At 49.8% G+C, this 13,092-nt stretch overlaps 1 protein-coding gene across 2 annotated transcripts in view; it reads left to right on the top strand.

The window, feature by feature from the left end:
- The window catches only part of RNF128 (ring finger protein 128), a 39,315-nt gene that overhangs the window by 6,812 nt on the left and 19,411 nt on the right, over window positions 1-13,092 (top strand). Inside the window, exon 1 of one of the 2 annotated variants that reach the window (XM_075513203.1) lies at window positions 3,354-3,860. The exons of the other annotated variant lie outside the window; for it this stretch is intronic. Coding sequence (XP_075369318.1) covers window positions 3,404-3,860 — 457 coding nt within the window. The 5' untranslated portion in view covers window positions 3,354-3,403. Of the gene's footprint in view, window positions 1-3,353; window positions 3,861-13,092 lie in introns of those variants that run through there. 2 annotated transcript variants of the gene reach the window in all.

Here is a 13,092-nt window from a genome sequence, read left to right as displayed (position 1 = left end):
AAACAAATGTAGCAGAAGTAAGTTGCCCTGCTTGTTAATAGGTTGTACTACGTGTCACAGCCTCTTTCTCGCAATGTCTGGCATCTTTCTCCAAAACAAAATGTGCTTTCTCCAAACTATAAAATCCCAGCTTTTTATGTAAAGGAAGAAAAAAAAAAACCAACAGAAAAAAAACCAACCAGCAAAAAAGCCCTATCAGCCCTCCTTGCCTGGTCCCTCCAGGCTTCCGGGTAGCAGTGGCTATTTTTAATTGCTACCCAAACACACCTTTTCTGTTGTGAATTACAGGTAACTGAGCTGAAAACCATCAAACAAACCATAGTTTTCAAACACGAGTAAAGGATACGCTTCAGTAAGGCTGCAGATCTGTTTATTAATTATCATCCTGGAAGAAGATGTAATGAATGAGAGCCCAGAAAGTTCTCAACATGAGATATGCAGCTTAAAATAGGTATAACTGGCGTGCTGGTTTTAAAACATGCTGGTTTAGCTCTGCTGTGGTGTCCCTCTGTGCCCTGACGCTGTCCCAGCCACCTCACCCGGCTGCTCTCGGTCGTGGTGGCCCAGAGGAGCCGCTAACCGTGCCGGGACGCACGGGGACCGTTGGCCTCTTGCAAGTGGCTTCCCTGCCAAGCCAAGCAAGGCTGGTGTCTTCCAGTGTTTACTCGGAAGCACTGACCACCGTCAGCACAAGCGTCCGCTCTTTTGCCCCAGTACAAACGCTGAGCTTCCTCTGCTCTGCTAGCCTGAGAAATTCCTCAGCCACGGTGAACAAGCTTTCTCTTTGTACCTGCCGTTTGCTTACGCGGTTATTTTCAAGCGAGTGGAAACATTGCCTGAGCAAGGAGTCAGAAACTTGGTACCAAGATAATGCCATGGCAGCGAAAGGTCCGCAATCACATTTTGAGCAATTCTGTTTCTTGTTATCGCTCTCTGCGCTGCACGGTGAGAAGTTCAAGTTTAGGCTCCGTGTTCATTTTGGTGAGACTACCAAAAGTGTGGTGGACATTTTGCCAGCAGGCAGGAGCCTGGACAGCGTGCACATTTCCCAAGAGCGGCCGAAGAGCAGTGAAGTTAGTGACTACCACCCGAAGCCAGGCTGGAGCCCGCGAGCAGCCGTGCCCCAGCACGGCGCGGGCGCGATGCCCTGCGGGGCTGCTCCCCGGCAGCCTGCCTGCCGCAGAAACGCCTTCGCACCCGCGTGCAGCCGCAGCTGCAACATCTGCACCCATGCTGTGGCTTCATTATAATCGTGTTACAAACTGTGATGTATGGAAGTGTAAGAGACTGTGGCTAAGCCTCATACTCAAAATCCCCAGGACTATAGGAAGTTTTGTACCCCGAGGAGGTTCCAGTCTTTGTGTTTGGTCCAGTTTTGTCTCAGTGTAAACGCCAGAGCTTAAACATCCCTAAAGCTTTGGAGGCATTTGAAGCTGAGTGGTTTGACTGCTGTCCATTGCATAAAGCTTGGTTATCTTTTCAGAGTGTTGTTAAGTTGTTCCCTGCACCTACATGCAACAGGTTTCAAAACAAAACCACGTCTGATTGCTTACAGATATACTCCTTCTTATAGCTGGAGATGTTACTGTTGTCTACTTAGATGTGGAATGAGAAAATGAGAGGTTTGTTTAGGTTAGGACAAAAGGGTTTGCTTAGTAAGCTTTGTGTGTTTAGCAATATTGATCTTTAGCAAATTGCTTCATCTGCTCTTCATTACCTGCTCTGCACGCTGCTATTTCAGCAGCAAAACCAAACGCTGATCTGCCTGTGCTACCGAGCCACAAACACCCATAGATGCCATGCTGGCAGGGGTGGACGCCAGTGGAGCGGGTTGGTTTCGAAGCCCCTGCCCCCAGGTAGTCATTCAAACCTGAGTTGGGTTTGACTGCGTAACGCTCGTCGTCCGGCATTTAGCACAGGTGCAAGTGAAGGAAAATGTGCGCCATAGATTGAAGCCGAGTTAGCGGTTATCAGCCACACGCATTCAGAATCAGCCAAAAGCCGGCGTTAAAAACTAAGCGGTGCCAACTCATATCAGAAAGGGTTTAACTCTGTTTTTACACTGATTTTGTTGGCGATTGCATAGGCAGCAGCTGATCTTGTGCCATGTAATCACCGCACAGGAATAATTGTTTCTAAATGATGGGCTCCCATCCAGAGACCCAGCCTGCGCGTAGTGACACGTGGCCGTTTGGGGATGCGTTTGAGTGGCTCCCGGAGCGGGGGGCAATTCCTGCGGAGCAGCTGACAGGAGCAGGGCCTCTCAATCAGAAGAGCCGCTCTGTGGAGAAGAGGAGCTCGAAATGTTCTTGTTTCTCCTGTTACCTTCCTTTCTTGCCTCAAATTCCCTGGCAGGGCTCTACAGCATGTCAGGCTCATGTTTGCAGCGATTCTGCAAGCACTCTGACCGCGCTGCCTGATGCGGGACAACCTAGCACAAATGTTGTCCTATGCACTGGAGCAAGGAACTTTTGAATGCAGACTGGCTGCCCAAAAAGTAACCGCAGAGCCCTGAAGAAATGGGACTTTTCATTGCGAGTTACATAGATCAAATAATAATTAACTATGCAAACACAACTAATACATAAATGGAAAAAGGCGTTTTTGGTTCAAGTGGCAGGTTTATAGCGTACGTGTAATGGCACGGAGAACAATGGCCAGTGAGTTAACCCAGCTAACCCAGTACTCTATAAACCAATTTCAGGAAGGACTGATACCGCGTGTCACTGAGTGTTCAGCAAATATTAACTCAACGGTGTGAAGCGGGCTGGGTCACGGCTGGGCACCGGCCGCTGGTGCTGCCGTGCTTCGGGGCCGCTGTGGGGTCGGCCCCTTCTGGGGGTCGGCCCCTTCAGGGGGTCCCCACAGGCCCGTGGGACCCCTGGTGCTCTGCCCGCTGCGGGCCCTGGGATGGCTGCGGGGGAGGCGGTCTGGAGGAGGCTCACCCCCTGTGCCGGGAGGTGATGGAGGGGGGTGATCCACCCCTCCCGGGAGCGATCCGGGGGCTCACCCATCGCCCCCGAGAGGTGATGGCAGGAGGAACCATCGCTTCTGAGAGGCGGTCCGGCTGGGCGACCCACCGCATCCCCCCCCCGGGAAGCACCCTGGGGCGCGAACCCACTGCCCCGGGCGGCGATCCGCCGAGGGCCCCCCCCCGCTGCCCCCCCCCCGCCCTCGGGGCGCCCGTGGCCGCAGCGCTCGGCGCCCACGCGGGGTCCCCGCTCCCTCCCCGCCTGCGGGGGCTGCGGCGGGGCCGGGGACTCCCGGCGGGGCCGCCGCGGCGGGGGCGGGGGGGGGTGGGCGGCGTGCCGGGGCGGGGGCGGCCCCGCTCCTCCCCCGTGGGCGGCGGCGGGGCCGCGGCCGATTTTAGGCGGCGGCGGCGGCGGGGCCGGGCCGTGCCGGGATGTCGTCGGGGGCCGCGCTGTTGGCGCTGGCCGCGCTGCTCTGCGCCGGCCCGCCGCCCGGTCCCCGTGGGGCGGCGGCGGCGGTGGCGGTGTGGACCGCCTGGCTGAACGTGTCGTGGGAGGACGGCGCGGACCGCAACCGGAGCGGCTGGGAGGCGAGCGAGAGCGGCCTGTACGGGCAGGACTCGCCGCTGCAGGCGGCCGCGGGGGTGCTGGTGCTGCCCGACGGCCGCGACTCCTTCAACGCCTGCAGCGCCCACACCAACTTCAGCGGGGCCCCCCCGCCCGCCGGCAGCGGCAGCGGCAGCTCCCCGGGCTGGCTCGCCCTCATCCAGCGCGGCGGCGGCTGCTCCTTCGCCGACAAGATCCGCCTGGCCGCCGAGCGCGGCGCCGCCGCCGCCGTCATCTACAACTACCGCGGCACCGGCAACGACGTGCTGCCCATGTCCCACCACGGTGAGCCGCCGCGGGGCCCGGCAGCCGCCGGGAGCGGGGAGCCGGAGAGAGAGAGAGGGGTCCCTACGCTGGGAGCTGCCCCTTCCCCCTCCGCCGTGGGGTGCGAGAACAGGGCACGTCTGGGGGCAACCCCCAGCGGATTCGGCCCTGGCTGAGCGTGGCCGGCTCTGGCGCTCTGCGAGAGGCTGGAATTTCTTCCCGACTCTCCTGCACCAGAAGAGTTTCTGCCTGGACTAGCCGGTCCTCTGCAAGGCGCTGCTGTTGTTGCATTTTCTGCGATTAATGAGTAACGATGTCCGATAGCTGAGGCTGCTGTTGCGGGCCGAGGGCGAGCAGGCAGCTGCCTGAGCCTTCTGGCCTGGGTGGGCCGGGCGCTGGCTGCAGGTGTGCGTGGGGTGAAGGTGGGAGCAGCGTCTCCAGTTTGTTCGGGTTTCTGGCGTGACCAGGTAGCTGCCCAGAGTTGATGGATGCTGGGTTTTTTTAAGCCTGTAAATTCTGTGGAGTAGATTTGGGCCCTGACATAGGCTGGGTTTCCGCACTCAGATGCAGTTTGTCCCCACATCCTGCACGCTAACCAGTTCAGAAACAGGCAGAGTATGAGACTCTTCCATAGGTAACTTTTCACCAGCAAAATGGAACTTCCAATGCAAGTGGCTAAAGCCCTTTAAAGGCTGTTTCCATTTTGCAGAGGCTGATGACAGAGCCTTTCTTCTCTCACTATAAGAAAGCCTCCTACTTGCCAGCAGTGGTGTTTGGTTGTTTTTGTCGCCTCCCCTTCCCCCCACTCCCTCCCCCAACTGCCCATCTTTCAAATGAAGAATGAGATTTGGCCGTATTTCAGGCTGGTGCTTCCTGAGAAGCAGCCCTGGGCTGAAAGCTGTGTAACTGCCTTCTGGTAACAGCGCGAGCAGGTGTCCTGGCTGCGGTGGAGCAGGGCGCGCTGGCTTTGGTGGCTCTGTCCGGCCCTCGGCTGTTGGATTGATGCGCGCACACCCCACGGGTATGTTGGTATTCTGCTAAGTGGCACTGCTTCGGGAAGGCACGCCTTCTGGAGAGAAATACAACAGTGAAAATGAATAGCGAGTCTTAAAGCTTTGACTGGTTCGAAAAATAATTATATCCTTGCAGCACCCCTCTGACAAGGGGTGGAGAGGATTTCTGTCTGTTAGCGGTGGAGGTAAGTGTTCTGGTGAGACAAGGAAACAGTAGCTGCCTCTGGAGGTTCCTTGAATGCAATCTTAATGAGCTGTGTGACTGTCTGTACTCTGCTTTAAGAATTTAAAACATACAATCTGGATGGGCTCTGGCCTTTCTGCAGCAGAGCTTTCGTACGTAATCAAATCACCCGCTGGCAAATGCTATTGAGATCTGGCTATTGCTGGGCAAGTTCCTCCTGCTTGAACTGACAGTAGCATCCCTGCCCTGAGCCCTGTTCACTGTGTGCCTGCCTAATCCTGCTGCTCTCGGAGGAGCTGCTTTTGGCACTGCTGACCTGGGTAGGTCACTGCTGAACCTGTGCTTGAGGGGAAGGTATACGTGCTCCTGCTCTCTCCTCCATCCTGGCTGCCGGGAGACCTACAGCATCTTCATCTTGCTCGAGCTGCCTCTTGAAGTGAGCCGTCTGCTCCAAGAGGAGCTCTCTCCTTTCCCATGCTGTCTCTAAGCTTTCTGCTGAGGGAGTTATGTCAGAGTGGCTCTAGCTGTCCTGATTACCCTGCGTGATGGGTTACAGGCTCGAGGGCATGTTGAAACTTCCTAGCTGAACTGTAGACAAACAGGACAGGGACTTCTTGGAGAAGACAGCTTCTGTCAAACCACTTATTTCATCTGCGTGACTCCTCCTTGCCGTGTCCTAGCACAAGTACTGGGCCAAGCTTGTTGCTGCTGTTGCTTTTATTCCTTGTCCTTGTTTTAGTCCCTCACTTTCCATCCTGTTTCACCCTCCTTTTTCTTCCTCTCTGGACTTGAGTTATCTTTTTCTATTGTCACGGTTGTCTGCGAGTCCCTGTTCTCCCCTCTTCCTGCAGGCATGCTATTCCTTCTGCTCACGGGGCTTTGGTGGCACGCTGTGCTTGGGCCACCCCTGCCCTGTGCCCCTGCTGGGAGCCAGCGCTCTCCAGTCAAACTTGACAAACGTTGCAGGCTTTCAACACAGCATGGTCAAGGGGAAGCGATTCACAAGTAATCAGCCTCATTCATTTTGCCAAGTGCAGGATATTCCTTGTATAATGCTGATGAGGTGTAGTGCTGTAGGCTGAGCTCAAACTTAAGAGGTAAGAGCTGGTCATATTGCCCTTCGCTGAACTGTGCTTTGGGATGGGTCTCCTCTTCTGGCCTCCAGTGGTGGCACTGGATGCTCTAACTCTTCTGGAGACAGTGGTGAAGGTAGCCCTGCTCATTAAAGAACGTTTTTTTGTGCAACTCCAACTTCTGCCGTTGCTGTAACGGCTGTAGCTGTGCTAACGGTGACTTCACAATCTGGGTTTCCTAACTGCCTTCATTTCTGCTTTAACTGGGCCATCATGTGCTGTCAAGTGAAACCAAACAAGGCCGAGCACTTCCTCCAAGCTGAGGCAGTGGGGAAGAGCGGGAGGTGGCTTTGCTGGGGCGAGGGGGAGCTAAGCCTCAGGGCCTTCCCATCTCTGGATGTGTCTGGGGTAGCATCTCCTCCTGCCCGCGCTGCAGCGTGCCGAGGGCTCTCCTCTCTGCAGCGGGGCAGGGGAGCTGTCATCTGCCTGGCAGAGAAGGAAGATGCCTGCGGGCGGGCTTTGATAAAATGTATGGCACAACATGCTTTTCTTTGTGTTCTGTTGCCACCCAAGTTCTGCAGAGTTATTAACAGAAGCTATCTAAAAGTACAGTGTGCCTTTTTCTGGGGCTGTCAAGCTCGGCTTTTGAAGCAACTTTCTTGTTTAGAGACTTAAATGTGCCTGTACTTGACAGCAGTGTTTGTCCTGGTCATCCTGCTTTCAGATACTTCTTTTCTTATAATCACCATGTTTACTCTGAATTCTTTATTGCTTATATCAGTGCTCTGTGTGGAAACTTTTTGGTGTGCCAACTTAAAAAAAAAAAAAGGCCAAACAAAACATCACCCTGGCAATAAAAACAACAGAATGCAATAAATAGCCAAATCAGATATGATCAAACCCTGCCTAATCCTCTCTAACACATAGAATGTCAAAGATTGAATGGAGTCCAAAGTAATATTTACTTTGTACTTTTATAAGCACAAAACCATATCAATTAGCAAACTTGAGTTTTAATTGTGCTCATTTTAAGAAGATGGTACCGCTCTGTGGCAGGCTGAGCAGGGTTTCAAAGTACAGTTCTGTGTGCTTATAATTGCACCTCTCTGTAATCTATATTGACCTTCTGAAAAAGACATTTGATTGGAGAAAAACAGCAGCATGTGGGGAAAAAGTGCATGACGAGTTGGTTTGTTTTAAAGGTGGACCTTGACTTAAGATAGAACCAGGCTGTTGGGTGGCTTTGGTGTCAGGGTATGGTGTAACCATGGAAAGTGTTCTTTGGTGTTGAGTATTCCCCTGCAGCTGGTAAAGAAGGATTCTTTGCAGGTCAGAAAGCTATTGTGATAGTTTTCTTCGGTTTCTCTCTTGTCATGTAACTGTAGCCTTGAGAAGCACATCACCTGATCTGCAGAGGGCTTATTCTGGGGGAACACAGCTAAATAATTCTGGCTAAAACAGTAACAGCATGTTTCAGGCTAACAAGATCTGGTTCAAGTGTCAACTTGCATCAGTGGGTGGAAGGGGTAGGAAAGGTTAAATATGTAGCACTGCCACTTAACTTGTTCTGCAGGAATTTCACTAAGGTGAAGGCTAATCTCCATATGCTTAGAGGAAATAGTATATGGCAAACGTGCAGAATTGTGCTCTGCTCCAACTTTGTGTGAGGCATGATCTTTAGAAACGAGCTAAAACTTTGCCATGATATTAAAAGGCTGATGTGACCTGTAAAACTGTTCGTGTTAAAAGATTGAGACAGAATAGTAATGCCAAGGCAGGCTGTGCTGACTGGGATTTGTCAGCATTTGTAACGTTGTGTAAACAAATAGTGCACCCCTCCTTTGCAGCGAGTGAGGAGTTGTGCCGAGCACGTTCGAGGTAATGAATGAGGATGCAAGGTCTCATTAAGGACCCTTGCTCTCCCGTGTTCCCTGGCCAGGGCCAGGTGAGCCTGTACAGATTATTTAGCCCTTCCTACCAGCAGCTCATTATTGAGAAGGATCCACTGTGCCTGGATCATGTTTGCAGTCTGTAGTGCCTGCAGCTTGTAGCTCTTTGAATCTGAGAATAGCTATTTGATGTGTATGTGCTGCAACTTTGTCTTTATGTGCTCACTTCAGTTCTCCTGGCTGCCTGGTTTAGAGTAAATCAATGTCACAGCTATAGTGGCATTCAGACAACTGACCGTGGTACGTGGAGCCTGGCTGATGACCCTGATCTCCCACCTGCAGGGTATGGTGGGGGTGCGATAGTGTGTTGGGGTTGCCCACAGCACAGAGGTCTGTGAGCAAGCGTGAGAGGCACTGTGAAGCAGGATAGACTAATTAGTGCCACTGGCAACTTCTGATCCCTGCCCTTGCTCTTTTTGGTCTAACTTAGGTACCTCTGTGCCATGGAAAACTGCAGGGTAGGCACTAACCCTTGAATAGCCTGGAACAGGTCTGTGAAGTGCCCTTGCTCTCTGGGTTTACTGGGCTGCTGAAATGTGAAAGGATGAATTAAAATCCTAAGTGACAGCTGTGGTAGCAGAGGCTTCATTGTGTGGGACATACGGCCCTAAAACAATCACGGTGCTTGTTTGCCTCCAGTTGTGGATGTGCCAGTGGGCAAACGGCAGTCGGGCTCAGCACTGTTCCCCACTGTATCAAATGCGACCTGCCATCTTTCTGCAGACAGATGTCTTCTGGCTTACACAGTGCTGACTCCCATTACTTTATCATTAGCTTTCTCAAACTTTCTTGTTTCCATTGAGCGCTTAGCTGCTACCAGTATGTTGACAGCAAGGGATATTAGCTGTGAGCTCTATCTCATTTGAAGAGGGTGAGCAATGTATTTACTAAATCAAAACTGCTGAAAGCTGCTGAGTAAATTCACCGAAGAATTTTCATTAGGGAACGTTGATCGCTGTTTCTCTAGAAGGTTTTAAAGGCTGTTTGCTAGATTGAAAGATGATACTTTACTCTTGCAAGTGCCACTGACCAAACAGCATGTGAAGAGAGCTGTCCTACAGATCTCATTCATCTCGGTGCCATTAATAAGCGTACTGTCTTGGCTGCCATTTTAAAGGATGATTTCATATTCTAAGATTTAGGGCCTGGCAGCATTTACATAAGTGTTAAAAGCTCCGGAGGTGGGGAGGGGGAGAAAAAAAGGCTGGTAATTGTTGGCTTCACTTGGTAAATAATAACTTTTAATGCTATTTAAACTAAATAGAGCGCAGGTTGGTTTCCACCTGCAGTATCCCCCGAGGACCTATACAAACTCATGTGATGTAAAACTACATTGGGTCTTGATGTGCTGCTTTAGACACCCAGCCTGTTTGGTAGAAGTTTCCCCACACTTCCTAGTGTGGAAATCTTCCTTATGCACGGTAACTGTTGGGTGACTGATCTGGAGGCCAACCTCACTGAAGAGTCTTCCTAGACGAACATGGGTGGTAGTTCCCAATCAGTGTAGTCCCATTAATAAATGTAGTGTGGGTGAGGAGCACATGGTGGTAGGTGTTTCCAGGCAAAGACTGCTGTGGGCATGAATTTTCCAAAACAGGTGTTTCTTTAGCGCAACACAACCACCAGTTAGCAGGGCGTTTCTCTTCTTCCCTCTCTGCTGTCCTCACCATGCTTAGGAACTTCTAAGGCTCTCTTTCATCTTTAAATTTCTCTGTAATGCTCCTTCCTCCCCCCCCCCCCCCCCCTAAAATTTTCTTCTTAAAGCTCTGGCGATTGTTTCCTGCTCCTGAGTACTCCTGCCAATTTTTGCAACTTTTTCAAGTGCCTTGCTGTTGAACGTTTACCTCTGTAGTTTGAAAGACTTGTATGTTGAGGAGGAAGAGGTGAGGCATAGTGCCAGCTGCCAAGTAAAGCAAGCTGAAAGTAGATTTCATTAAGCTTAGGTGATAGTGTGAGCAAGAAGACAGTTCAGTCAAAAAGCTGGGCTCATAAATTATTTTAAGCTGTTGCTTTAAGTAACTGCAAAGTAGCCTGACAGTGAGCAATTCTTTTATCTTGGTGCCAGGTAATGTTTGGGGTGGAGAGCATGCAGAGCAGGAGAAGGGGGAGGGACAAGCCTACCTATATGTCAGCTTATCCAGGTTTAAATTGCTCCTGGAACTGAATTCAGTCACCCTCCCCTCCTGCAAAGGGGAGAGCTTATCACAGGGCAATAAAGGCATTTTCTGTGACAGTGGCTGTGATGGAGGATGAGTGCTGGGATAGGTGCTGCTCGGTCAGATCCGCATTGCTGATAAGACTTGGCCTTGTGCATGTGGATGAGTGCAACCATTACTTTTTTGTCAACGTTGTACCATTGATGAGAGCAGAGGCAGTGTGTGGGCGTCTGGTTTCGTAGTACTTCTCTGGGGCCGCGTATGGCCCTCGCATCTGTAGCGTGGTGCCGAGACACAATGGCTTTTGTGCGCAGCGCCGGCTTTCATCCGAGGTGGATTACATCATGTCCGTAATATTGGCTCAGTCTGTGTACACTGTTAGTTTATTTTCCCTTCTACTGTAACAGGTAACCGTAAACTTGCACCAGCCTGTTTGATAACCACCAGAAATCCCCTGCTTCTTACTATTTCAGTAGTGAGACAAGCAATATTCAAAATGTTGTGTCTTACATTTTTTTTTTTTTAAACCTGAAAGTATATTAAATATTCAGAAGAACACGTGCCTGAAGAGCCAGGTGTGCTAATCTGGTAGGAAATTGTTGGAGAGTCAGCTGACAGTGTCTTTCATGTTGAAGTACAGGAGATGGCTTCATCTCCTCGTGGCTTTTTGCTGATGTGGGGGGTTGGAGGGATGCCAGGGGAATACTACGAGCTCCTTTGACTAAGGCTGAAGGCACAGCCGGTGCTGATCTTCTGTGCTCCAAGCACCATATCATGTAGATAAAAGCAAAGACCCAGCCACCATCTGACCAAGACCAGGGTTTGTATTTCATCTCCCTAAAGAGTCTTCAGATAGCGATTTTGCTGTGGTTAAGGAGAACCTGTCCTTTCCTTGAGAATTCAAACTCTGAAGTCTGCTTTTTGCTCTTCTTTTTGTATGTGAAGCAATCAAAAGTAATTTCTTCCATTCTGCTTTTTCTGAGCATGTGGCTTATGTGGTAGTCAGCTGGGGCTTTCTATAGCTGCGGAAAGTGGGTGTGATGGGTTATTGCTGTGGTACTTTGAACAGTTCTTGTGTGACTGCATTATCTGAAGACTTCTCTGCAAGATCATGCAAGCTCTTTAAAAATAAAATCCTTCATCCTGTAGTAGTTCTCTGGCAGAACTTACTCAGCTGTAGCAGAATGCCTGCAGCCTTTAATCTGTTAAAAATTACATCCTTCATTTCTCAGTCCTCTTAAAGCATTCAGAGAAAACATTTTGTTGGTTGTCTGCTGAATTGCTGTTTAATTTCTTTGTAAAACAAAAAAAGGTGAACTTTTTTTTAAAAAAAAAAATTCTTAGTTAATCTGGACTCACTCTACTACTGTGATATTAGACAACTTCCAATCAGCTAGCCATGGCTAGCCTGTCAGAAAACCCCTTCTACACAGGGAAAGATAATGTTTAACTTTCAGGTAGGATTACTGTACTGTTTCCTTTCCTTCCCCTTCCAGTGACTTCTGTGAAACTGTTTCTCTTCAATATTAAAAACCCAGCTGAATCCTAAGGAAAATTTAGTGTTGGTTGGATATTAGGTTCAAATATTGTTGAAATGGATTGCCGATACCACCAAAACCAAGGACTGTTTGCAGGTATACTCGAGTGAGGCGTTTGGCAAGCCGCAGGGAGAGCTGTGGTGGTGCCCGGGGAGAGGAAGCCGCGGCTGTGCCACCGCAGATGCGTTGGTTGCACAAGGCACTCGCTGGACAAAGTGAAATAATTCTGGCAAAACTCTGGGTGCTTGATTTCACTTTACTTAAAGATGATGCAAAACTTCAGACTTTCAGAAGGGGGGGGGGGGAATGAGGGAAACGTTGGAGCTTTTGTGCGGCATGCTAGCTTTTTCCTTGTTTGGAAATAACTTGCCTACTTATGTTTTATACCTTCTTTTTTAAAAATGCCTACAAAACTATTGCCTTCCTCAAATACTATGAAAACATAGTTTTCACCAAACTATGTTGTAGCTAGGTCCGCTCCCAAAGGGGAAGGGGTCCTGTCAGGCTGTTTTACAGCCCGTTCTTGGTAAACGGTGATAGAGACATTAGAGGGGTTTGGCTTTTGCTATCTGAGAAAATAAAGATCTGTAGAATTTTCCTCAGGTTACACTGAGGCCTTTAAATGGAAATGAAAGGGTCTTTCATGACTTAATTGAAGCTGAATTTGGTTGGTTTAAAGCAAGTTTAAACAATGCAAAACAGTTCCAATGCCTGAATGAGCTGAGAAACCAATTTTAAGTGAGACTAGAGGAGCTGACTTGAAGGTGGGGTTCTTGAGTTGGCTTCCATGACGTGCAAAGCTGTCAAACAGCTGGAAGTTAATTATTCACTGCAAAAAGCTTTGCCAGGGCCTCACAAGAGTCGGAAAAACATACACGGCATTTGTCAGTGCCACCTCAGAGTATTGCACAGAGAAAATGTTAAATAGTTCTCTTAGATTGAATTAACATTCTCTGTGGTGTTAGGTGGGGTTATTGGAAGGCAGTGGTAGAGGAGGGGAAAGTGTGCAGAGATGTCAAGTTTCATAACGGAATTAAGTTTTGAAGGCACATGATGTTTTCTGTTAGGTACTAGTATATTAGACCTTAAAATGGGCTGCATCATAAAATAGCGTACAGTTGTAAAGCTGGCGTTGTGGTTAGCAGTCTGAGCCAGTTAGGTTTTCTTGGTTACGAAACTCAAGTGGTGAATAAGAAACATGGTTTTACAATAAAGATTCCTTAAATTCAAACACTGAAAAAGGTTTCCTTAAAACTAAACTTGTTTTCTGGCAGTTAATTAGCTGGGGAACTTAAATATGGCCTTCATAACTTGAGGGGGTTTTGCTAACACAGCAGGGA

The sequence above is a fragment of the Mycteria americana genome, chromosome 10 (assembly GCF_035582795.1).
Source record: "Mycteria americana isolate JAX WOST 10 ecotype Jacksonville Zoo and Gardens chromosome 10, USCA_MyAme_1.0, whole genome shotgun sequence".
Lineage (NCBI taxonomy): Eukaryota > Metazoa > Chordata > Aves > Ciconiiformes > Ciconiidae > Mycteria > Mycteria americana.
Note: the sequence above shows the minus strand (reverse complement) of the source record. Positions and strands in the feature narration are given on the sequence as shown.